General features: G+C 34.5%; 1 protein-coding gene across 1 annotated transcript in view; it reads left to right on the forward strand.

The window, feature by feature from the left end:
* Positions 1-25,121, forward strand: part of DPYD (dihydropyrimidine dehydrogenase) — an 805,636-nt gene that overhangs the window by 653,832 nt on the left and 126,683 nt on the right. The window contains exon 19 of the mRNA XM_077746119.1: positions 6,054-6,196. Within this exon, the coding sequence (XP_077602245.1) occupies positions 6,054-6,196 (143 nt within the window). The remainder of the gene's footprint in view (positions 1-6,053; positions 6,197-25,121) is intronic.

Below are 25,121 nucleotides of genomic sequence, written 5' to 3' on the forward strand. Positions count from 1 at the left end.
CAGAAAGGCTGCACTGTCATTTCTTAGTAACAGCTGAAAAGTACAGACTTTCATGTCACAGAGACTTGGTGTTTGATTCCAGTCTATCCCTTTTAAACTGTATGACATCAAACAGGTTATTTATTCAGTTGAGCTTCCCTTTCTTCATGTACGAAATAGAGATGACAGCATCTACCCTCACAAAACTGTGAGGGTTACATTGCACAATCTGTATGAACCCTCAGCCTCAGGTCTGGCGTATGGAAATCACTTCATGAACAGCCACTCCTAATCCTTCCACTTCCAGCAGCTAATACTTTCAGAAAGCAAAACAGCCCCCTCTTTGACGAATAGTCTTAATTCTTTCACTTTAAAATAAAATGCCTGGGGGCTCCTGGATGGCTCACTTGGTTAAGCATCCTACTTCCACCTCAGGTCACGATCTCAAGGTTGGTGGGTTCGAGCCACGCACAGGGCTCTGTGCTGACTGCCAGCTTGGAGCCCGGAGCCTGTTTCATATTCTGTATCTCCCTCTCTCTCTGACCCTCCCCTGCTCACACTGTCTCTCTCTCTCAGAAATATATAAAACATTTAAAAAATTTTTAAATAAAATGCCTGGCACATGGCTAGGTACCAAGTTATTGAATATGGATTGACTCTGAACATAGTGAATATATTATGAAGCAAATAAACACAGTCATAAAGATATAAAGACTTAGAAAAAATTCTTGAAATATTCAACTAAAATCAAAACATTTTCATAAGAAACTTTTCATTTTTTTCAATAAAAGTAAAATAACAACATAAACCAATTCTTTCTCCCATTTCTCCTTTTTAAATTTTATAGCTCTACATATAACCCTGTATCCTTTTAGTACTTCAGTTTCTGGTTGAATTATCCTAATTTTCTCAGAGGACTTTAATCCATGTGTAAAGATGTATTTTTAAATAGCTATCTTCACATATTTATCAGTATATTAGTTTATTAACATTTTAAACTTGTTTTAGTAAAGCATAAATTTTTTGGTGCTTGACTTATGTGTATTTTTTAAAAATCAATCTTTCAACTCCTAAATCCTTGAAATTCTTGATTTGCTAATATTTTCTGTCTTCTGGATGATATTAAAATTATTAACAATTAGACAAAGTTCAGTTTCTAATGAATTTATTATCTACTTAATTCATTGTATTTTAATTAATGTAAGCAAATTAAAACTACATTTTCTTTTTGTATACACAGTGAGCACGAGTGAGTATTATAATCCACTTTCTGCTTTATTGCCAGCGAGGGCTATTATCAGGGAGTTTATTGTGGACTTAGCTCTAAGAATTAATTGTGCAGCAGTAGCTGTCCTAGGAGTCAAATGATTAGGGAAAAAACAAACGGAATTAAACTCAATTATTCAAAATTCCAGTTATCCAAAATTAGCATATGTTCCACACTATCTTGCCCATTAAAAATTCCTTTCTCTTCAAGGATTTAGTCATGCAAAGTAATGCTCTACCTCCTTTTCACCATAAACTTGAGTTCTGATGTTGTCATTAAAATCCTTGTATATTAGTTTTGTGCATGCACCTTGGATTCTTAAAAAAAAATCTTAACTATATTGATGACTGCCTTTGAGATTTTTTGCCTTTGGAGTCAGTTACAGTGATCTTAGCAATATAATGACACTGCTGAATGAGAGCCATTAGGAGAGGGGGCAAGGGGGGTGTATGTGTGGTCCTCCTAAGGTTTCAGGGGATATCAAGTTCTACCATAATAGGCATCATGCTTTATTCTCTAATAAAAAAAAAAATGGTTTCAACACATTACTAAATACACAGCAAAAACATAACTGGCACTGTCAAAGTAAACTGAATAAATGCTTCCCTTGAAATCAATGGTCCTTGTGGGTAGTATAGATTAGAATAGCAAATACCTGTGCAAAATTTTATTATTTTATAAATGAAAAAACAGGGGTACAATGAGATTAAGAAATTTTCACAAAGTCACACAGCTTACAGGTAGTGGAGCTAGAATTTGAACCTGAGTGGTTGGCTCTGTTGTCTGTCTGATGCTGTAAATAGTTCATCCTCAAATTACCTTCTTTCTGAAATTCATGTTAGTAGTATTTATAAAATGTATGATGTTTAAATGAATGTGAATTTTTCCTAGTGGAACATCTCTACAGAATGAATAATTGGATTCATTATTATTTGCCCTAAAACTACCTCCTAAAATCACTAGGACTAGTGTTTTGTGTACCTATCCTTGGGGACAATATGGTTAGGACACAAACTGATTAATTGGGATCATTCCTGAAAGCTTTTCAGATTTAGTGCAATTCTTAAAAAGGCATGAGTCCTTAATAAACATTTTTTAGATAGACAGATGGACAGATGAATGGATAAATGAGGCCTGAGTAAGGAAACTGATTAAGTTGTAATACCTTAATACTTACATATCAATACATAATACTATGGTTAATGGTAGCATTTTTAAATGTTTATTTATTTTTGAGAGAGTGTTTATTTTTGAGATAGAGAGAGAGCGGGAGGTGCAGAGAGAGAGGGAGAGAATCCCAAGCAGGCTTTGCACTGTCAGCATAGAGCCCGATGCAGGGCTTGATCCCACAGACTGTGAGATCATGACCTGAGCTGAAATCAAGAGTGAGAAGCTCGGCTGACTGAGTCACCCAGCGCCCCAATGGTAGCATTTTTTAAATTGCATTTAAAATGATATTGGCTAATAATAGTATCATTTTTCTGAAGAAAAAAAAAAATCCTCCAAATCAGACTGATTACCTTTTAATTAAAAATCTCTGGCAGGGGACCTGGGTGGCTCAATCAGTTTAGCCTCCCACTTCAGTCATGATCTTGCAGTTTCTGAGTTCAAGACCTATATCAGGCTCGCTGCTGTCAGTCTGTCAGTGCAGAGCCCATTCACATCCTCCGTAGCCCTCTCTCTGCCCCTCCCCACTTGCACTCTCTCAAAAATAAATAAACATTTAAAAAATCTCTGGCTTATTAAAATGTTTTTCTAGAACATGAATCAATGCAAAAAATGTTCTATGAAATGTCTCAGAGAAGACCTATGACCTCAGCACATTGATTTGCATTTTCAGATGTGACTATAAGGAAGGCTTAGATTGATTAGATGTCAAAAGTTAACAGTTCAACTCTAGTCTACCAGCTTTTCCAGTAGGGCAGCTTTAGAAGAATCAGAGCTCTTGGCAGCAGTGTTGGGACTCTAGTTCATTTGTTGTTTGTTTGTTTGTAAGCCTGCAACTTGGTTCAAAATTTGGAAATTCAGAATTTCTTAACTTGATTCATTCCACACAGTTGGAACAGGATGGCTTGGTATTTCCCATTAGGCATCAGGTTCATCTGGCCACCCCATGTGGATGAGGGCTTAATTTAAATTACATGTTGCCTATGAGTTCATTTAAGCTTAAAGGATTTCAATTTCTTGATTTAAACCTTTTCATTTTCTTAAGGAGAGAGTCCATATTCAATTCCTTAAGCCTCTCAAACTGGCTTCTTCCTCTCTGGTCTTTTGTCTAAAATCATTAGTTACTGTAGCGGTGACAAAGTTGTAAAAATCTTTATCTGAATAGCTGTGATCCTGGAAATATTTATGTGTTTTAATTGACATATGTACAGTTCTGTATAATATTGATAGATATGTTTTTCCTTACACCAAAACTTTTATTATTATCTTGAACCTATTATTTCTTTGTACCTGTCATTTTAAAACTAAAAACAAATTTCTATATAACAATTTAGAAAGATCCTTTTATATACTTTCAAAAGATTTCCTTCCAGAAATCTTTCATGGTAGATAAAAGTCATTTTTAAAACCTATTCCCCATAAAAATGCTCTCTGAGAACAGGTAGATTATATTTCATATTAAATCAGTTGAGTTACAAAGAAAACTAATCAAATGGAATTTATAATGGAAATAAAAACTGAATTTAGTATTAGCCAGTAACAGAGGGATCCATTCCTTCATTTTCAGATCACATTTCCTCAGAGAACATAATTACTCTTAATTTTTAAGATGATACCTTTATTAGTTTGAAAGATTTTCGTGTTCATTAGGTAGATTAGAAAGTTTTAGAAAAGAAAGAAAACCATGAAATAGAAAATGTCTTATTGACCTAATTGGACATCTTCAAATGCCACTGAGGATTTGCTGGTGTTTTTTAACACCTGTGTAATAATGTTGCCCTTTAAATGTAACTGGTTAAATTTTCAAAGCTGTGTTCTGGGATTTTGCCATTTGATGTCCATTAATATCAATTGGAGTATTTGGCCAAATCCCTGTGTACCACTTTGAAATCTTATCCCTTAGTGTTAATGATAGTCTTCTAACAGTGCAGTTAGAAATAAATTATTTATCTGCTTAGCTCAAATTTCCTTTACTCTCTAGGGNGTAACATGTATGTAGAAGCCATCAGCTTAATATGTATTGAACATGTCAGTTATAAGAAGCAGATAGATATATGTCTATCTAAAAGATTTATTTAAATTACAGATTTCCTTTAAAATGCTTTCATTTAACTTTTATTCTTACTTCGATATCTTTTTCAGTACAGCTAAAGATTTATATACATAAATATGTTTGTGAATGTCAGTGTGGGTGTGTTTTCTTGCTATGCATTCTCCTGTCTACTGTGTTACCTCATCTATGGTTAAACCAGACAGACTTAGAAAAACTAATAAACATTTTGAAGTAGAAATATGATCCTGATGTTCAGTTTTCTAATTTGCCCTAATTTATTGCCTTGTATTTCAGTGTCCATTATGGAACTCTGAAGTATTAGCATTGAACATTCCTGACTGAGAGACATTAATATCTAGTGGAAGCTTTTTAAGGTGTAGGAGCAGTAAGAACAGACATTTTCACAAACATTTTTGGTGTTAGCTGCAAAAACATCAGTTACAGATAAATTCAGTATCGTCTGAAATACATATGAACAGGATAAAACAAACACACTAACTTTAAGGAAAATTCTTTTTGCTTCCTCAAACTGAACACTCCCATAAATATGCATTGATAATGCTGATGAAGATGCTTGTGGTGGAAGTGATAATACAGTACTCACCACACAAGGTGATTTTACCAGTTGCTTGTTTGTGTTTTTTTGTGGAACCCTGATTTGAGGTAATGTCAAATTCTTGCACAGATAGAACTATTTTTAGTTCAGAAAATACCTTTATAGAACATTGACTTAGGAGTCCACACCAGAAATATAAAATTACATTCCAATGTGATGAAAGCATTAATTTACTTCAGAGTGTGTTAACCCTTGAGAGTTGAAAGCAGCTTTAGCACTGTTAATCATTTTAAAAATGTCCCCCAAGTGTTCTGTCCGTCCGTGAGGCTTTCATTGTGATCAGGGAATAATATATTGGTAATGTCTGGCTGAGTAAAGTATAAAAAGTCAAGCATATACTCTTTAATTACTGAATTCTAGCAACTTGTCCCTACCTTGGTTGAAACTCTCTAATGTCTGAAAAATTAGATGAGGCTCACTATATTTCATCAAATTGTGAGTAATACATGTAAAAAGCAATATGGTATCTGTAAGTTCATCAGCACCTTGCTTGTTTTCACAGTATCTCTAGTCACACCAGCTGCTTTATACTTAGTGGAAACATAACAGAGCTGTATGTCTATTTATGCACTGTATGTGATTGTTTTTCTTTTTCAAAATCTGCTGTTCCTTGTTCTTTTTAAAACAGATGCTTGAACATTCCATATAATCTTTTACACATTACTGTATATCAAATTGTATTATGCATGTATTTTATGCAGGAGTTCTAGAGTTGCTATATCCACTTGTATAACATGTTTGCTTGCAATAATAGCATCAGAATTCTTAAAATAAATACACATCCATCAAATTAACATACTTTAAAACATGGCAATGTACATGTATTACATATATATATATATATATCTTAAATAAAGATAAAGAAATTTGACTTTTGTCCAGTACAATACTGCCATTACCTAATAATACTTATAAGGCAGTATTTTCAACTAGTCAATATGCTAACCATTGATTATTCTCTTTTTCTGTAGGCACAGCAATCAGACCTATTGCTTTGAGAGCTGTGACGTCCATTGCTCGTGCTTTGCCTGGATTTCCCATTTTGGCCACTGGCGGAATTGACTCAGCTGAAAGTGGTCTTCAGTTTCTCCACAGTGGAGCCTCGGTCCTCCAGGTAGTACTTGTGTTTGTCTGCCCCTTCAAAAAGCTCCATCTAACACACCTACTGTAAATTATGTGATAACAAATATATTCTTATAGGGTCTCCTGAGAAAGAGACAGTGTGCAGTTAAAATGACAGCACTCATTAAGTTCCTGTTGTGAGTTAGAAAACAAACCTGGGATTTATTTCCCACCCTACTAAGGGCTTATGAAACCTCTATCTTTTAAAAATATTTTTTCCCTCTCTGTTGCCAAAATCAATGAAACCAGGTACTAAAATGCACACTGCAGAACTGGGAAAAAGGCAAATACATGAAGAAATCTGGGTAAAAGTAAAATTTTGATTGAAAAATAAAGTGAGGGGTGCCTGGTGGCTGTTAAGTGTCCAACTTTGGCTCAGGTCATGATCTCATGGTTCATGAGTTTGAGCCCCACATCAGGGCTCAGAGCCTGGAACCTGATACAGATTCTGTGCCTCCTTCTCTTTCTGCCTCTCCCCTGCTTGCACTCTTTCTCTCTCTCTCTCTCTCAAAAATAAATAAAATGTTGAAAAAAAAAAAAAAAGAAAAAGAATGACGTCAAAGGTAAGGCCAATACATAAAATCTACCAAATTTGACTCTGAATTTCCTGCCAGCCAAATCAGGAAATTAATAGTTTCATAAAACTTTCAAAATATAAATATAAATTGATCAACTTCTTGTGGTATAGAGCTGTGAGAAATTCTTCTATTATTGTCATAATGTGATACTTTGAGAGGTAGTGTATTATACTCTTAATAGCACTCCTACATATCATTTATTACTTATACACTAACTTGTTATAATGTTCCTCAACAAAGGCCCAATATAGTTCCTTGGCACATTATAACATAAGCATTTCCCTGAGGCCAGATATGCAGGTTTAGATGGTCTGACTTGACCCAGGTATAAAATTTTTCATACGATTACTAGACTGTTGCCTCTCAGATAATACTCCGTTATGGATTCTTACTACCTAGCATTGAATGAAATTAGAAAGCACAGAGTTTAGCTTCCTCACTGATATTCTCTGGCAAGAAACTAGAGAACAAATACGTTGCCTATTTGATAATCACAGTAAACATCCTATTACAAAATACAATCTAAGGTGGAAATAATATGTATCAGAATGCTAATAGAAGATATAAAGAAGAACCAAATTTCAGGACTGAAAATTATAATAACTAGAATTTAAAAATGAGTTAATGGACTCAACAGAAGAGTGGAGACAACAGAAGAAAGAATCAGTTACATGGAAGACAGAGCAATAGAAATTAACCTCTCTGGACAACACAGAGAAAAAAAACTGAGAAAACAAATGAACAGCACTTCAAGGAACTTTGAGACTGTAATAAAAGATCTAATGTTCAGAGAAGAGGTTACAGAAGGATGAAATGACAAAGAAATAATGTTTCAAAACTTCCCAATTTTTGTAAAAGGGCAAAATCCTATAGATTCAAGAAGGTGAATGAACCTCAAATATGATTGATCTAAAGAAATCCATACCAAAATCCATCATAGTCAAACTTCTGAAAACTAAAGGCAAAAAAAAGGACCTTGGAAACAAGAAAAAACCATTTCACCTACAGGGAACAAACAATTGTAATGACAATAGACTTCTCATTAGAAAGCATGAACTCCAAGAAGTGAAATAATATTTTTCAGTTGTTGAAGGAAAACAGCTTTCAACTAGAATCCTATATCCTTCAGGAACAAAGGATAAATCAACACATTCTCGACTGAGGAAAAATTAAGAGAATTTTTTGCCAGGAGACCATAACCAAAAGAATGGTTAAAGGAAGTTCCTTTAAAAGAAAGGAAATGTTAAAGAAAGTATCTTGGGACATAAGGAAGGAAGGAAAGGAAGGAAGAAGGAACACCAACTTCAAGAAAAATATGAAGATATGTATGACTAGGACTGAATATCACCTGAATTTACTTTCATGAACATGGAGAAATGTATGGACTGGAGGATGCAAGTGGGTTATAAGTAGGTCCAGAAAAGATGCTTGCTTATTTCCAAATGTAATCTTTGGCAAGTCACACATGAGGGTGAAGATTGTTGACATTCTACCATGAGCTGGTTTTAGCTGCTGCTACATACAGTATTTCCACACCTACCCAAGAGTGAAATTGTTTTATTGTGTGTCACTGTATTGCACTTTATAGATATGATATTTTTTACAAATTTGAAGGCTTGTGTGAATCCTGCATCTAACAAGTCCGTTGGCACCATTTTTTTCAAACAGCATTTGCTCACTCTGTGTCTTTGTATCACATTGTGGTAATTCTTGCAATATTTCATGCTTTTAAAATTATTATTATATGTTTTTGATGATCTATGATCAGTGATTATGACTCACTGGAAGCTTAGATGATGGCTAGCATTTTTAGAAATAAAGTATTTTTTAATCAAAGGATGTACATTTTTAGACATAATGCTATTGCACACTTAATAGAATATAGGGTAGTATAAATACAACTTTTATATACACTGAGAAACCAAAAAAATCATTTGACTTTAATGCATTATTTGCTTTATTGTGATGATCTAGAACTGAACTCACAATATCTTTGAAGTATGCCAGCACTTTGACACCATTTGAAGCTTGGAGGATGAAAGTAATGTAGACAAAGTCGCATGACTAGAGCTAGGGCGGAAATCAGGTTTTACACTTGTAAAGCCAATGCTTTTCCAACTGCTCACATTGCCTAGCCCCCTCCTAGAACTTGTAAGAAGAGAATATCAGTAATAGGCAGGTCTTCCCTACCTACTCAAGACTCACATATTCAGGCTACAGCTTATTTCTTAGAGTAAGGATGCTAAGAAGAGAAGAAATATGAAAAATAGAAAAAATTAATCAACAATGTGCTGAGTAGAGTAGAGGTGTACTTGGTGTGTGGATCATAGTATGTGAGTATATGTAGAATACTATATGTCCTCACAAAACTGTATAGTGAAATAAGCATTCAAATTGTGGTTTCTGCTTAGGCTCATCTTAGATCAAGAAGCAGAGAATCACTCAAAGCACCTTAAGAAAATGTAGCCTATTGTATGCTATGCCATCAGTGGAATTTGGGACTAGGATTGTAAGAAGCAATGGGTCAATTCTCGGGAGAGATCTTCTCCATCCCTTTTTTATGGTCCATATGATTTCTCCCTCAGAGGAATCTCGTTCTCTTTCTCTCTCCAGAGCTTACTCCTTGTTTCTGCTTCCCCTGGACTTCTGCCTGGCACATGACACTTGGACCTACTCTACATGGTAGTTTTCAGCTCCAACTTCTACATGAAATGCCTCACTAGCTTAATACCTCTTGGCTCAGATTTCAAAAGAGGAAATTCATTTTGCTCAATTTATCTTCTTGCACCAGGCCTCATCTTAAAACATTGGTCACCCAGTGTGTTGACTGCTTGGTATACAGTAGAAACACACTATGTATTTGTTGAGTGAATTTGTTAAATGAATGTGTTGGAGTTCCTTTTTTTTTTTTTAACCAGCTTGTAAAGAGGAGATGAAGGTGTTAACATGGTGTACAGAGTAGTTGCCAAAGGACTTCCCCTTCAGCTCTGGCCAGGAACTGCAGGGAGACTTTCCAGCCATGTAAACTATTGGTTTCCAAATGATTTTGTTAAAAATGGAAAGTTCTATACATAGGCTTTTAAGTGATGGAGATTATAGATTATGTATCAATTCTACCATTAGCTTTAGTTTTATTTAGCCAGAACATATTTTTAAACCAATTAACTAAAGTGTGAACTAAAATCTGTATTATGAGATACTTAATACTATTATTAGATATACTTAATACAGTTATGAGAGGGAAAACCCTTGCATTTAGAATTATGACTTGGCATTTGAAGGGGATAGACACAATATTTCTGTGTCTCTTTCGTTGTAACTGACTTTCACCCTGTTCAGCTCCCTAATCCATAGTTAATCTAACCTTTCATTTTCTATACTTCTGGGCTGCTGAATATTATTAGAGAATTCAAGTAGCTCTTCCAACTGGACTTACTTCAACTTAACACTGTTTAATGTCAGCTGGGCCATGAGTGCTAGTCAGCATCCATTTTTATTTGTCTTTAAACACACACACACACACACACACACACACACACACACACAAAATTGTCTCCAGCAGATAGTTCATGTCTTTTTCATATACCTAAAGGACCTAAACCCTCCATCATCATCCTGTATTTCTCTGATGCCATTTGTTCACTGGTTCTTTTTACCTAACTCTGTCCTCATCTCTGATTCTATAACAGTTCTCTTGAAGAGCTCATCCCCTTATATACCTTTGGGTGGAGTACTGTCAAATCTATCTTTCTAGTTATTTCTACTCAGAAGTGAAGTACATACTGACAAAATGCATTTTTTATAAGATGTGATCGAATGGAATGCATTTAAGTATCAGGGTGCTGGTGCTGATACACTGGGGTATAGAAAGAGAAGTAATGGGTACAGAAATAGCGACATAAGCATTTGATTCTGATCTTGATACATATACACAGACTATGTAGGTATATGGCAGGTGAGTTCACTACTGGAATAAGGATTTAGTAATTTCAAATTCAGGTTTAAATGTATTCAACAGCTGTGACCTTCTATGTGACTTTAGAAAAAGTACTGACATTTCAAAATGGAAAGGTAAAATTGTTTCATAAGTTGAATAAGTGTGATAGAACACGCCTCCCTTATTAATCATTATGCATCACATAGAATCTTTCACACATTTGTTCATTCAATAAATATTTATTAAGAACCTACTACATACCTGATACTGTTCTAGGGATTTGGAATTATTCTGTGACTAGAACAGGCAAAAGTTCATTACCTCCAAGGCTTACAGTTCAGTGAGGTGAGAGACATAACATATAATGAATATGAAAGATAAGTATACTATCTTGTACATAAGATCATAAGTGCTATGAAAAATAAAGACGCCTCATTGAAAAGGTAAATTTCAGCGAAATATTATCAAAGGAAAATACTTAATGTTGGAGCAACACTTGCTTAAATTTTTATTTGAGTGTTAACTGAAATATAAAAATTACAAAATATTATAGATCACTTTGCAGTTCATTTTAGGGTTTCAGGTTGCATTTTAGTCGGTAATTTTTGGTCTTATTACCATTTCTAGGAATGTATCATTTCTCACTGTTTATTTCTATTATCTTATTCTGCAACTTACTTTGACAAGGATGTTAACTTCTCAGTGGTGAAATATCCAATAACTCTACCTTCAAAATGTCAGTGAATGTTTAATATAAAAACTAAGGAATTAGCTAGAGAGTAATTTGGGTTCCAGATCATTTTCCTAGTACATCTTTGGAGTGAAAATGACTATCACAAAAGAACCAAATACAAGACTGTGGCCAAGAAATAGGATTCAAAACCAATTATGGCTTGGTGTTCTTGGGTATCTGCTCTTATAACTTTGTCAGTCAGCTAAATGGATTTCTAATTTATTTGTGTAAACTCCAGTGTGTTTGAAATATGATTTTTCTTCTTACTTGATAGGCTTTCATTAGTTAGAATATGCAAATTAGGGCTCTAAAAAGGACAGATGAAAATTATTGGTAAATTTCAGATACTGAATAAGTACCTCCTTGTTAAATTATATTCTCAAACTCTTCATAAACTCGTGAGGTCTTAAAATCTTTTGTGGGGTTACTCTGAAGAATAGAAGTTTGCTTCTGGCTGTCAATTAGTTATTCATGAAGAGGATAGTAAATAAATAACTTGAATAATTCTCCTTAACTAGTTTGTAAAGAAGACTTTAATAAATTAAAACTGGGTGTTTTTTTTCCTTTTTCTTTCTTTCTTTCTTTTCTTTTCTTTTTTTTTTTTTTTTGTCNTTTTTTTTTTTTTTTTGGCTATGCTTTTACTTTTAGTTTTTTACTCCCAGACCTAGCCTTCCTGCTGAGTCCTATGTCCTTTTCCTCTGATTTAGTACTAGTTTAAAGTTTCTTCTAATAAAAAACTATTTAGATATTTCTGTTGCAACTAAAACCCAAACTAAATCAGTCACTTTTAGTGATTAGTTTCATCACAAAATGTTCACTCTTCTCTATTGTATATAGACAGAGAATATAAGTACTATGCTACCTTTTTTTTTCACTGAATGACTCTGGGTTTCTATAATTTAATTTAGTGATATTGCCCATTACAATTTAATCTATTAAGGACTTTGATTCAGGACATCGGAAATTATAGGAAGCCATCAGTTCATTCATGTACAATTATGACCTGGGCCTTCATTGAAATTATATGGTTAGATTTTTTTTATCCCATTTCTTTTGTTAGGGTATGTCACTGAAGTTAATCGAAAATCCTGAAATGCAACAGAAAGAGGGAGCATAGTGGGCACTTGCTGTGAAGAGTCATGGTCATGTGATGGACACTCACTAAACTTAGATAACAAAGTCAATTTTTAACAATAATCAAAGCTATTCTAATGGAGCTGGTTCAGGCTAAATGGAATATTGTAATGTGATCACGAGATGTTTTATTTTATTAAAACCAATGAGAAAGAAGTAATTGAAGCAGACGATGACACTGTTTCCACCTGAGTGGAGATGCTTTACCAACATTCTCTCTTGGTCATAGCGCCCAGAAAGACCTCAGTGCTTCAACTCTCTTGATGGGGGTCTTGGAAGAATAAAAATTTTGCAACTGTATTCTAAATTTTTATCGCATAGGTGGGAAATAGTTATTCAGTGATTTCTTAGGGTATTTTTCCCCATTTCATTCACTTTAAAGTAAGTCTATGATATAGGAATGAAGAATAGTTGATACCATTCCAAGTTATTTTAAATGGCATCTGAACTGTTTCACATAGCTAGTTAAAATAGACATATTTTTCTTTCCACTATGCATTTCTTGTTTCCTAACTTTAATGAGTGTTTCGTTTACAATTTTAAGAACAATTTGCAAGTGGGTATTGAAAAAAATAGAAACTCTATATTCTTAGAATAATATAAGAAAAAATATGCTCTTAGTATCCATTCAATGAAATTACAACTACCATGTCAATTATTACATTATTTTAAATTAGTTTAATGGATGGTTACTTTTAATGGAAGAGGTTTTAATTTTTGAAAAGCATCATGATTCCAGTGTAACAGTGTTGTTTATAAGCAAATAGAGGAAATTAAATGGAAACCTGTTAGGCCGTCAGATGATTACACAGTCTCCAATTGATAGAAAGCTTAACATCTAAATTCAAAGGAAATTAATTGAAATTAAGTCTAATCTTTTTGAAAGACAGTTTTACCATAAGAAAAAAGTAACAGTTTCACATAGTGACTGATTTATGTGAGAAAATAACTGTGAGTTAGGCAAGATGTTTGTAGATATAGCCATATGAAATTTCTGATCTTGCATAAACTTCTTTGGCCAAAGTTTTTTTTCCTAACTCTTACCAGATCCTTTTTCTGTTATCTGCTCCTTTTTGCATTCTATGCAGAGATATGGTTAAATGCTAGTTACACTTCTTTGTCAAAAAATTTTCATATTCCTGACCAAAGCTTTAAACTACTATTTATCCTCTTATTATTCAGTTTTTTAAAAATCCCAGTTGTTTAGATATTCTTATATCACATGTTATTTTCCAAATATTGTGTTTTCTTTGTTGTTTTTCTCTCAAGCTTTCAAATTTATCAGTATCATTTGAAATTAGTTGTGATTGGACATAACTGATTTTTTAATAACCATCATACAACTTGTCTATCCAAATGACTGTTAGAAATAGTCACTTTGGGAGGTAATCTGTTTTGAATACTATCAATAACTACTCTTTATACTTTGAGGGTAGATTTCTATGTTATGTTATGTTTAATGGAAAAGTATTGAAATGTGACAGTCTTTATGTTCTCACAGGCTGACACCACACCCCTTCTCTCTCCTCAGATCCAGGAGCAAATAAATGCCCAGTGGGCCCTGTCTACTTTGTACTTCATGGCATTTTATTCCCTTTTTAATTAATGTTTTTATCCTCCAAAATTTGAATTCCCTCCTCTTCTAAGTATACTGACAGCCTCCTTCATCCTTGGTTAATTGCCTTGTAGATAATTTTTTGATTATTCCCAAGGACAACGGTCCCTCAAATGTGACTTTATCAACACAAATACATCACTTCTAGAGGAAACATATCTCTGAGTGCATGTTTTGTTACCAGTAGAATGCTGTCATCAACTTTCTATGAAAAAAAAAAAAAATGTTTTAAATATTAACCCAAAAGTCAGACTAACACAAGTCCCTTTCCAGAATTGTTTGGTTCTATCATGTGTGTAATATATATGAACTTTTTCTCCAAGAGTTCAGATTAGAATAGATTGTTTGTGCCATTCTAACATTTTTTCTCATAAGAAAAGAATGAAGACATAGAACAAAAGGACATTTCACACTTGATTCCTTGAAAATGCCTACCTCCCTAAGAGTTTCTAATCATGACATTCAATTTTGTACCCCACTGTTTTTCTTTGTATGTCCTGTCCCAATTCTTTATCACTTTTCTTAGTTACATTTTTGAAATGACACTAAATTATTAGTTTATGATAATAATGATGTTCCTGGGTTAAGGCCCCTCTTCTTTTGAAATGACTTCTGTCTGTCTTATGCTTACTATCCTTATTCTGATGGGAGAAACAAAAACAGGTTTCGATATTTGTCCAGGCTATTTGAAGACCAGATCCTTTGATTTTTTTTTTTTAAATAATTTTTTATGTTTGGGAGCATTGGCTTCTTTCTGCAATCATAACAAACGAAACCTTAGAAACTTTATCCTCTTGACACCGACACACATGTGTACAAGCCTCGCGTAAGTCTTGTAGTAAAGCCTCACGTTTGGCCATCACCCCCACAATATATTCACAGCAAACTCGACTTCCACGAGTTACTTTCTTCTGAAAAGATCCAGTCATCATTTTAGTGGTGGTGCACTCTGAATTTACTGCAGTGTGTTTTCCTTTTTGTTTTTTTCTGTTGAGATACTCCTGATTTTCTTCCAAACCCATCTTTAATGGAGCAGCTTCTGGTCTGATTTCTAATCACCTTTGAAGATTAGAAAATGTTAAGATTCATTTGCTCACTTTCTGATCTTGATGTAGGATGTATGTATGGCTGAGAGAGAGTAGAAAAGAGAAGGGAAGACCCTTACAGACAGTAGCAGCGCCACAGAACACATAGGGCTGTGAACCAAAACTGAAACTGAGCTCTGATACCTGCTTTAGAAAGGCTAGTGATGGAGGCACCTGGCTGGCTCAGTCGGTAAGCCGACTTTGGCTCAGGTCATGATCTCGTGGTTGGGTTCGAGCCCCGCGTCGGGCTCTGTGCTAACGGCTAGCTCAGAGCCTGGAACCTGTCTTGGGATTCTGCATCTCCCTCTCTCTCTGACCCTCCCCTGCTCATGCTGTCTCTCTCTCTCTCTGTCAAAAATAAATTTAAAAAAACAGAGAAAGGCTAGTGATGTCTCTTCTTCCCAAGGTAAAATTGAAACTCAGTAGTTCTGCCTTATCCCTCTATATCATTGCCTAAAACACAAGTTTGGTTTTGTTTATTGTATTTTCAAGGTCCTGTTCTTTTTTAATTTTTTTTAACATTTATTCATTTTTGAGAGACAGAGAGAACAGAGCGTGAGCTGGGGAGAGGCAGAGGGAGAGGGAGACGCAGAATCCAAAGCAGGCTCCAGGCTCTGAGCTGTCAGCACAGCTCCTTAATGCATGTATTCAATAAACCCCATTATTGGTTTCTAGCATTTTTTGAAAACTTCGCTTCATTCTAGCCTTGCAGATCCTTAACAGTATTGTGTGCCATTGTTAGACATCCAGATGTGGTTGTATTGCCATATATAGTGCAGTAGTTAAGAGAAGGAGCTTGGATGTTCTACCACCTTTGCTCAATCACCAGCTTCACCATTTAATGGCTGAATAAATTTGAGTGAATTATTTAACTTCTCTACACGTTGGTGTATTCATCTATAAAATGGAAGTTATAGTACCTATCTCACTGGGTCATTGTAAGGAAGAAGTGGTATTTAATATGCTCTAGGGAATACTACAAATCAGAGTCCCAGTCCCTGGAGTGGCTCTTTCTTGCTCCAGCCACCCTGCTTCAGCCACTCTTCTCGCCACTCAGCAAAAGCCTGGCACATCAGGGTGACTTCAGCACCCTGGTCCAGCTCTAAGATTAATGAATATCAACTTTGATTGTATCTATCTCTAATTCAAAACTCCTAGAAAAAAAGAATAACTGGACTATGTCATTCCAGTCGTGCAATTGACATTTATTAAGGACTCTTTTTTGGGGGGAACAGATGATAATGGTTTATTGAGAATAAAAGAATAAGAAAACAATTTGAGGGCACATTTAGTTTTTGCAGTATTAATTGTGAGTCTTGATGCAAATAATGACTATGAAAATAATTGTAGTAAAATATTAAAATTATTAAAGGCCTAAAAACAGTTTAGGAAGACTTTTAGTGGAAATCACAACTATGTCCCCCATTTAGAAGTTTAGAAAGTCAATGATAAGTTTAAGGTTTGTGAGAACTTCTAAAGGAAATTGCTGTCAGGATATCTCTTTAGTTCAGTGACTCCTAACTCACAGTTCAGAAACCAGGCTTAGGCCAGATGACCTGTCTAGCATAGGAGCATTGAAATATGCCACTTCACCATTTCATCATTGAAATATAAGCATATCATTAGTTCTTTCAGATAGAAGAATTGTCGGTTAAGAGTTTGACACAAATATGAGAAACTATGGATTTTATCAGTAATATTCTGTGTGAATATATATAATACTGACTGGATTATTGTATCTTCCTCTCACATTTATACTTAAAAAAATTCATCTCTGAAATGAACTGTTTGCTTCTATGTTAACAGTTTGTTCTAGAAAAGAAAATTTCATCGTCAATGTTCCCAATGAAAATGCTTTTAAGGGAAAGTTTTGAATGTTTTATTGCAGACTACTCAACAAATTGTAATTTCAGATAGAGAACCAAATAGTTTTCTGTTTTATCTAAGTGAACAAAAAATCATTCAAGAACTTGGCTCTCTAAAAATACGTATCTGTGCATCATGTATGTATTTTATGGCATCCGAGTTATACTTCAGTAGATTTCTAAAAGGCTTCTGAGACAGAGACATGAATTTTTACAGATTCTAATTACAAGTTAGAAGTCATCTCACTGTGGGAAATTAAAAATGGAAACAATTAGGGAAAATTCCAGTTGAAAGAAAAATGCATTATGAAGAAAGCAATAAAAGCACAAAAAATAGGAAAGTAAAATCACTTCTCAGTAGCTTCTATGATTCAATTGTAGATCAATAGTGTGTAGTTAATGCATTACCAAGAGAGCATTAATTTGCAATTACCACAGGTGATCTGATCCTCTGTGTTCTGTCCATTGACACAAATGACCTTTTGTTGAAAGAGATTCTATAGTCATTATTTTAAATAGAGCAACAGAACGGCAAAAGGAAGGTATAGGTCACTTTCAGTCCTGAGTATCTTACATCACACAAAGTGTGAACCACTGTAGTGTAGCCCCAGTCACATAATGGAGTGTAATGAGCCTGGGCATGGGTATGTCTGTTCGCATACAGGAAGGGTGTAACATACCCTGGGATGATGATAGGTAAATATGATTCAAGGTGAAACTACAAATTCCCTGAATTAAGTACAACATAAAGTAGACCTTTGAAAAACCTCTACAATAAGGGAAGGTATGAGAGACTTTGGTTCAACCAAGTAGGTGTTTTTGCAGTGCTTCTGTTTGGTGCAAGCTGCATAGCCCTGGAGGTAGAGAGTCTAGGACAATGGTACGTTCTTGAAAGGATGGGAGGGAGGAAGAAAGGAAGGAAGGAAGGAAGGATGGAAGGAAGGAAGGAAGGAAGGATGGAAGGAAGGAAGGAAGGAAAGAAGGGAGGAAGGAAGGAAGGAAGGAAGGAAGGAAGGAAGAAGACCTCCACCCCCTAGAGACTATATTCTAATCACAAGCAGTGTGGCAGGAACCCACACAGTCTTGTCTGGAGTCTGCTACACAGGCAGTGATATCAACCTCAGAATTGGCAGCTAGGCACAGGAAGCCAAAAAGGACTACATCTTACTGATGCATGCTTCAGCACAAATGAAAATGCATCAAATCGTTTGGAGTGAAATCCTAGCTCTGCTGCTCATTAGCTATATGACTTAGGCTTTATTGGATGTGTGAACATTTTATACTTCAAGTTTATTATCTGAAGATAGGGTTGATAATAGTAATACCTACTTCATAGGATGGTTGTGAGGATTAAATGTTATCACATGGAAAGCATTTCAAACAATACCTGCAACACAGTACCCATGGATGTTAGATATTAATTATGTCGTCATTATCATCACCATCCCCTGCTACTAGTTTTATGCATTGATAAAGAATTTTAAAACAAAATTTACACCCCTATATTCTAGCTTTTGACTAGCAAGTATTGTAGCTCACGCTGATTGAAAATAGCACCCGAGGAACAGGCCAAGTGCTTAGGTTTTATTGGAAAGTAAATTCTAGGGTAGCTAGAGAAAAGGGAAATAGAAGAAAGACAGAGAAAGATGGGATTTGAATACAAGGTAATGCATTACTGAGTAGTCCACTGCTTCACAAGCTGCAAGAGATACACAAACAGGCAATTGGCCATATGTACGTCTCCAGATAGACTAGACAGAAAATAGTGCCTTGGGACAATCCATCCCAGGGAAAAGGGAGAGAAAATTCATTGGCCATTCCTTTCAGCCTTCTTTCTCCTATTGGCTGAAGTTCATCTTCTGGAGAGTTAACTCTTCCATCTTCTGAATTTGATCGCCCTGTAAACACCTGCTCCCACACCCTGGAATGTGGCCTATTCTGGCACTTCATCCAGGATACTGAACTCTTCTATATGTCTGATTACAAAGCCTGTATATTATAGTGACAGATAAACTATTATCTTAGAAGTTATCCAGTTAAAATTATAAGCAAATTATGCCTCATAATGTGGAAAACCTGCCTCCATATATTTTTTATCCACTGGCCCTACTTCTTTCTAAAACTAGACAGAATACATCCATGCTATTTTTATAAAAGTGTAGAATTTCAGAAATAGATATAAACTTGTCAGTGCAGAGACAATTGATATTATATATATATTGTCCTTATTATCTTTGTTTATGACTATTGGTAGTAACACAAGTAAATGAAAATAGCATTCAATTTTATAATAATATTTTTACCAAACTGTACCCTAGATTCTGTCTCAGAATGAGACAGAGAAAGCTAAGAAGTCGAGTGGCCTCAAAAATCACTGTTAGAGAATTAAATGAGTACCCAAAGACTTACTGAAACCCAGAGAACTGAGAACAGCCATGACCTAAGCATATGGAAGTGAGCACTGTTTAATATCTGGAAATTCAGAAGAAGTAATCTGAAAGGCTTTCATAATGTTCTTTTAACACTGAGTAGCATGTATGCAAAACATCTTCTAAAGTTATTAATCAGAAATATATCTGACAAGGACTTGGGACTTATACCTCTCTGCAAAAGGGTCTAAAATGGTCATAATAGTTATTTGAGAAGGGGGAATTTTATCATTTGGCTGACTCTCCACTCATTCCTTGGTCAGAAGCAGCAATGATCCATTAATCATCCAAATAGTCAAGCAAAGGAAAAAAGAGACAAAGAAACAAATACATGGTGTAAAGAAATGGGAGACGAAGGTCCTTATTGTCAAGTAATTGAGAATTGAATGCAACTTTATAAGGGAAAACAATTTATTTATACCAGTTTTCAATTTTCTCCATGGATAGGTACATTTTATTAATAAATGAAATCACTATTTAAATCAGACAGTCTAATTCCCATCTTTATCTGAAGTTGCCTGGTAGGTCATTCTGGCCATTTGGAGTATTACCCATTCTAATTATGTGTGAGATCTATAGTGGTTTTTTAATAGCATATTTTTATAGATTTTGTAGATTTTTATAGCACCTGGCATTCTAGTGCCTGGACTTAGGATACCTATCTTGGGCCAACACCTATAAGGAACTGATAATTAAGCTTCATAAACAGCTTCTCAAAGCTCAACTATAACCCGCAGCTAGGCTATAAGTACATTTTAACTTTGCAAATGATAATAACAAAACTAATATATTGAGTAATGCTTATATAGAATATATTATGTGCTAGATATTTTGTAAGCTAATAACGATATTAGTTCATTTATCCTCCACTAATTCTGTGAGATAGATATTAGTATTTGCCATGTTCTATAGCCAAGAACATTAAATTACAAGATGATAAGTGGCAAAGCTGTGATCTAAATTCAAACAATTTGGTCTAGTGTCTGATTTTTAACCACTACACTATATTGGCATTGTTGCCTACTAGAATGACTGTTATCAAAAGATAGACAGTAATAAGTACTGGTGGGGATGGGGAAAAATTGGAACCCTCATGTATTGCTTGTGGAAATGTAAAGTAGTGCAACTGCTTTGGAGAAAAGTTTGGCAGTGTCTTAGAAAGTTCAACATAAATTTACCATACAATCCAGAAATTTCATTCCCAGGTATCTCCCCAAGATAAGTAAAAACATATATCCACAAAAAGATTTGTATACACAGTGACGGCAACACTGCTACTAAAACCCCAAAACGGAAAACAGTCCAGACTGCCATCAGCCAGCCAATGAGTGGATAAACAAAATGGGGTACATGCATACAATGGAATAGTAGTCAGCAATAAAATGGACTGATACAACCTAGATTGTTTTATCATGTGTAAAAATATTATGCTAAGTGAAGACAAACAGACACAAAATATTATAATAGTTGTATAATTCCATTTATATATAATGGTTAGAAGTGACAAATCTAGGAAGACAGAAAACAATTAGTAGTGGGAGAGTGGCTGTAAAAGGCACAGGGACCTTTTGGGTGATGGAAATATTTTAAAAGTGGGTTGTGGTGATAGTTTCACAACTCTATAAATTTACTAAAAGTCATTGACTTGCATATCTATAATAGATAAATTGTATGGTATTAAATTCTGCCTTAATAATGTTGCTTTTAAAAACCCACATACTTAGAGATAGATTAAGTACTATATGTGACAAAATTATTAAATATAAAAGTTTGAAATCCAGATTGAAGGATTCATAGTGAAAATCGTTGGGTAAACATGGGAGATATCAACAGTGCTTAAAAGTTCTGTTTCTTTATTCTTACTAGAAAATGGCATAATACCTTTTATAAGGATCCATTAATATTTATAGTATTATTAATATCTCAGATGTAATCAAATTAAATGTTTATGAACCCTGCCTAATTTGAAAGTAAGTACATTCAAATAGACCTGCCTGATTAAGGTCTATTTGGTAGAGGTCTTTCTAGACTTCTCAATGTGTTCTATGCATTAAAGTAGGGTCTAAAGCTAGACTATTTTCTTACATATAAACACTGATCATACTTGGTATACGTGTTTATGTCTGATTTCAGTATTTTAATTTTTAAAATTATAAATTATTTAGGAAATGTTAAATACATAAGAGAGAGATTGGCTTTGAAGGATCAACAACTAACATCTGTTGAGAACTTCATGCAGTTCATGTTATCAAATTGTATTATGTAAGGGTCATAATATCCATTATTCTATTAATAGTTACTGAGTGTCTAATAGATAGCAGGCACAATAATAAGAAACAAACATATAAGAAAAATATCAAATAGTGATAAGCGCTATTCAGAGAATTTAAATCAGCAAATGTGCTAGTGCCTGGGTTCCTGGATGGTCTGCCTGGGGAGGTCCTTTAGAGAGGTGATATGTAAGCAAAGAATGCATTAAGATTCACCCAAATATGTGAAAATACGGAGAAGGGCATTACAGGGAAAAACCCCAAATGTAACAATGAAAGTGTAAATGGCAAAATCAAAGGCAGGCCTTTTTTTTTTTTTTTTTTTTTTTTTTTTTTTTTTTTTGNAGAGCATAGTGGCATGAATAAGAGAGGTGAGCAAGGACCAGATCATACAGTGCTTAATAGCAGGTGTCCCTATTACTTCGAAGCAAGGTAAGACATTGTTGGTTTTAAGCAGTGGTAAGATATGATCTAATTTATATTTTAAAATAATCATTCTAGCTATTGTATGGATAATTAATTTGGGGATAATTCATTTCCATAGTAGAAGGTGGAAACGATTACAGTAGTCCAGGTGAGCGATGATGATGGATTTGAATAACAAAAAGCAATGAATGTGGAGAGAATACATACTTCACAATATATATTTGAAGTACTACAATAAGACTTGCTGAGAGATTATAATTTTGTGAGCCAGAAAGAATGATTTTTTGCTTTTGGACTATTGGAGAAGTAGGTTGCAGAGAGTGGGAAAATTAAGAATGCTATTCTGGCCATAGTCATGATGCCCAGGAGACACCAGTGGAGATGTCAGATATGCAGTTGCCTCTCCTTTTTTTCTATCTGACTTTCCAGAGATGTACCAAGCCTTCAAATGCATATATAACCTAATACTGATAAATGAGTGTATGTCTTCTCTCCTAGCTAAGATGTACATTCCTTTCTGCTTCTTATGAATGCCTCAAAGTGATTAGAGGAATCGGGCACAAAGTAGATACACGGATACATGCTTGTGCATGGATGCTGAGAGATGAATGACTGGGTTGAAGTGTAGATCAGTGAATATTTAGAAATAGGCAGTAAGCTTCTGGGTATTGAATATTTCAGCGGCCAGTTTCATTTATCTCTTATCATTCTCAGATATATATTCCTAAAGCCAAGTGTAAGAGGATTGTGAGTGTTAAAGGAAAAGATTACAAGAAATACAATTTACATCAAGTGTATATTTTTATTTTTATTTTCAAGTGTATATTTTTAAATAAGTAAAAAGTCTAGAAAACATTTCTCTCCAAAGGAAAAAATATCTTAAATTTATTAGTCCTTAAAAACATATTTATCCATTTCCCAAACTCTTTTTCAGATATCCAGGAAATATTGCTTCTCTGCTATGGTCAGATTTCCCACACGTTCTATGTTTTTATGACTTATGGGTCTCTGAAAACACAAACCAGATCCTCCTGGCTTGAAATATACATATTTCTAGTTAAACACATCCTTACCCTGTTCACTGATCCCACCCCACAAAATCAGAGGAAAGAAAGATAATGATTGCTGTTGGCTTCTTTTATTTAAGCTGACAGATCTGAACCAAGAGGGCCTAAGAACTTCTTGGAATTAAAAATTTAGGCATGCAAATATAAACCTTCACTATTCTCAAATAATTTATGCTGTGTTTGTAAGACAAAAGAAAATAGTATGTCTGAAGATCAAGATATGAAACCTCTGTTTCAGATAGCTGGCTTAATCCCACAGTGATAGACACGTCAGATATTATAATATTTAGCATATTTCCTCATGTGGAAAATGATAGGATTTCAGTTGTCATGCTTTAAGGGCATGAGCCATAATCTCATTATCATCTCCCTAAATCAATCACTACATCCTGGATATTAACTCCGTTCTAATGACACCAGATGCAGTAATGTATATGAGGTGAGAGAAAAGTTCTATGATTCATCACTGGGCCTGAAAACAATGATGCAAGCTAAAAAAAAAAATCAACTTAATCACTGGGGAATTCAGTATGACCAAATACAGCATGCATTGTGCATGCCTGGTCTTACAGAACTAAATTAAGAATAATGCTGCATATTCATAGGGCCTGATGTCTCTAAAATACACAAAATAAATGTGAATATTGTAGAGTTAAAAAAAATCAGTTCTATGCCGTTTTTAAAGTATTCTATGATTAAGTAATGTTCCTTATAACAACTTCAGAATATAAGCAATAATTTAATTTACATTGTGACATTTTATAGACAAGACTGAAATATAAAACACATAAAATTCACTTACCTGCATTTACCTATTCATCTATTCTTGCATTCACATTCATATTCTAATTCATATTCAATAATTGATTTAGAGCCTATAGTATATTGATTTGTGGGGAGGGGGTGGTAATCAGATTTCAGTTTATGCTGTCAAACTATGACAAGGAAGTGATATTCAGTCATGTTTTAGTCTTCATGTTCTATCTTGTGTGTTCATCTGTGTGTGATAAGCCAGTTGTTGACAACATAGATGTGAAAGTTTTACTCCAGGGCCTCAACATAGAAACGTATCTGAGAAATTAGTTAATATGAGAAGAAAGCCCAAAAGGCACTGGCTTCACATTAAGACATGCAATTAAGAACTTGAATACTTATTTTTACCTCTGAATGAGACCCACTGTGTCACACATGTACTGAGAAAGACTTACGTCCTGGTAAATAGCACTTCATAATTCTTATCTCATTTGGTCCTCACAACAGCTTTTCAAGGAAGGTTTATTCTGACAGATATAAAATGAACAGCATAACCCTAGGCTGCTGCAGTCAGAAGTTTTGTTTGATAATAGAATTTGAAAAGAAACCAGGGGACCAGTTTATAAATTAGTATCTGCAAAATGAAAGAATAAATGAGTGAGTGGGTAATTTTTGAGTAATACAGAAAGACCTTTTTTTAAGAAATGATGTCTGAAAATTGCTCTCTTATGATCAAATTCCGGAGTGATCTATTAAATACTTCTGGCTACACATCTCCAGCAAATAGAGGGAGAAGACCTTTCTGAGAATGAAGATGCAGCAATTTTGCAGGACATGTATTAGCAGAGAGCAAATTATTCCAAATGCCAGTATTTGCATAACTCTGTTCAGTAGTAAATTTGATTATTTACCTTGAACTATTTAGGGTAAGTTGATGAGGTTCTGAACTTTCACTTTAAATTATGAAGTTGAAATAATTAAAGATAGAGAAAGAATTCTTTAAAATGAAAACATTAGGCCTGATC

This window comes from Crocuta crocuta, unplaced genomic scaffold (genome assembly GCF_008692635.1).
Source record: "Crocuta crocuta isolate KB4526 unplaced genomic scaffold, BGI_CrCroc_1.0 scaffold48, whole genome shotgun sequence".
In the NCBI taxonomy this organism is placed as follows: domain Eukaryota; kingdom Metazoa; phylum Chordata; class Mammalia; order Carnivora; family Hyaenidae; genus Crocuta; species Crocuta crocuta.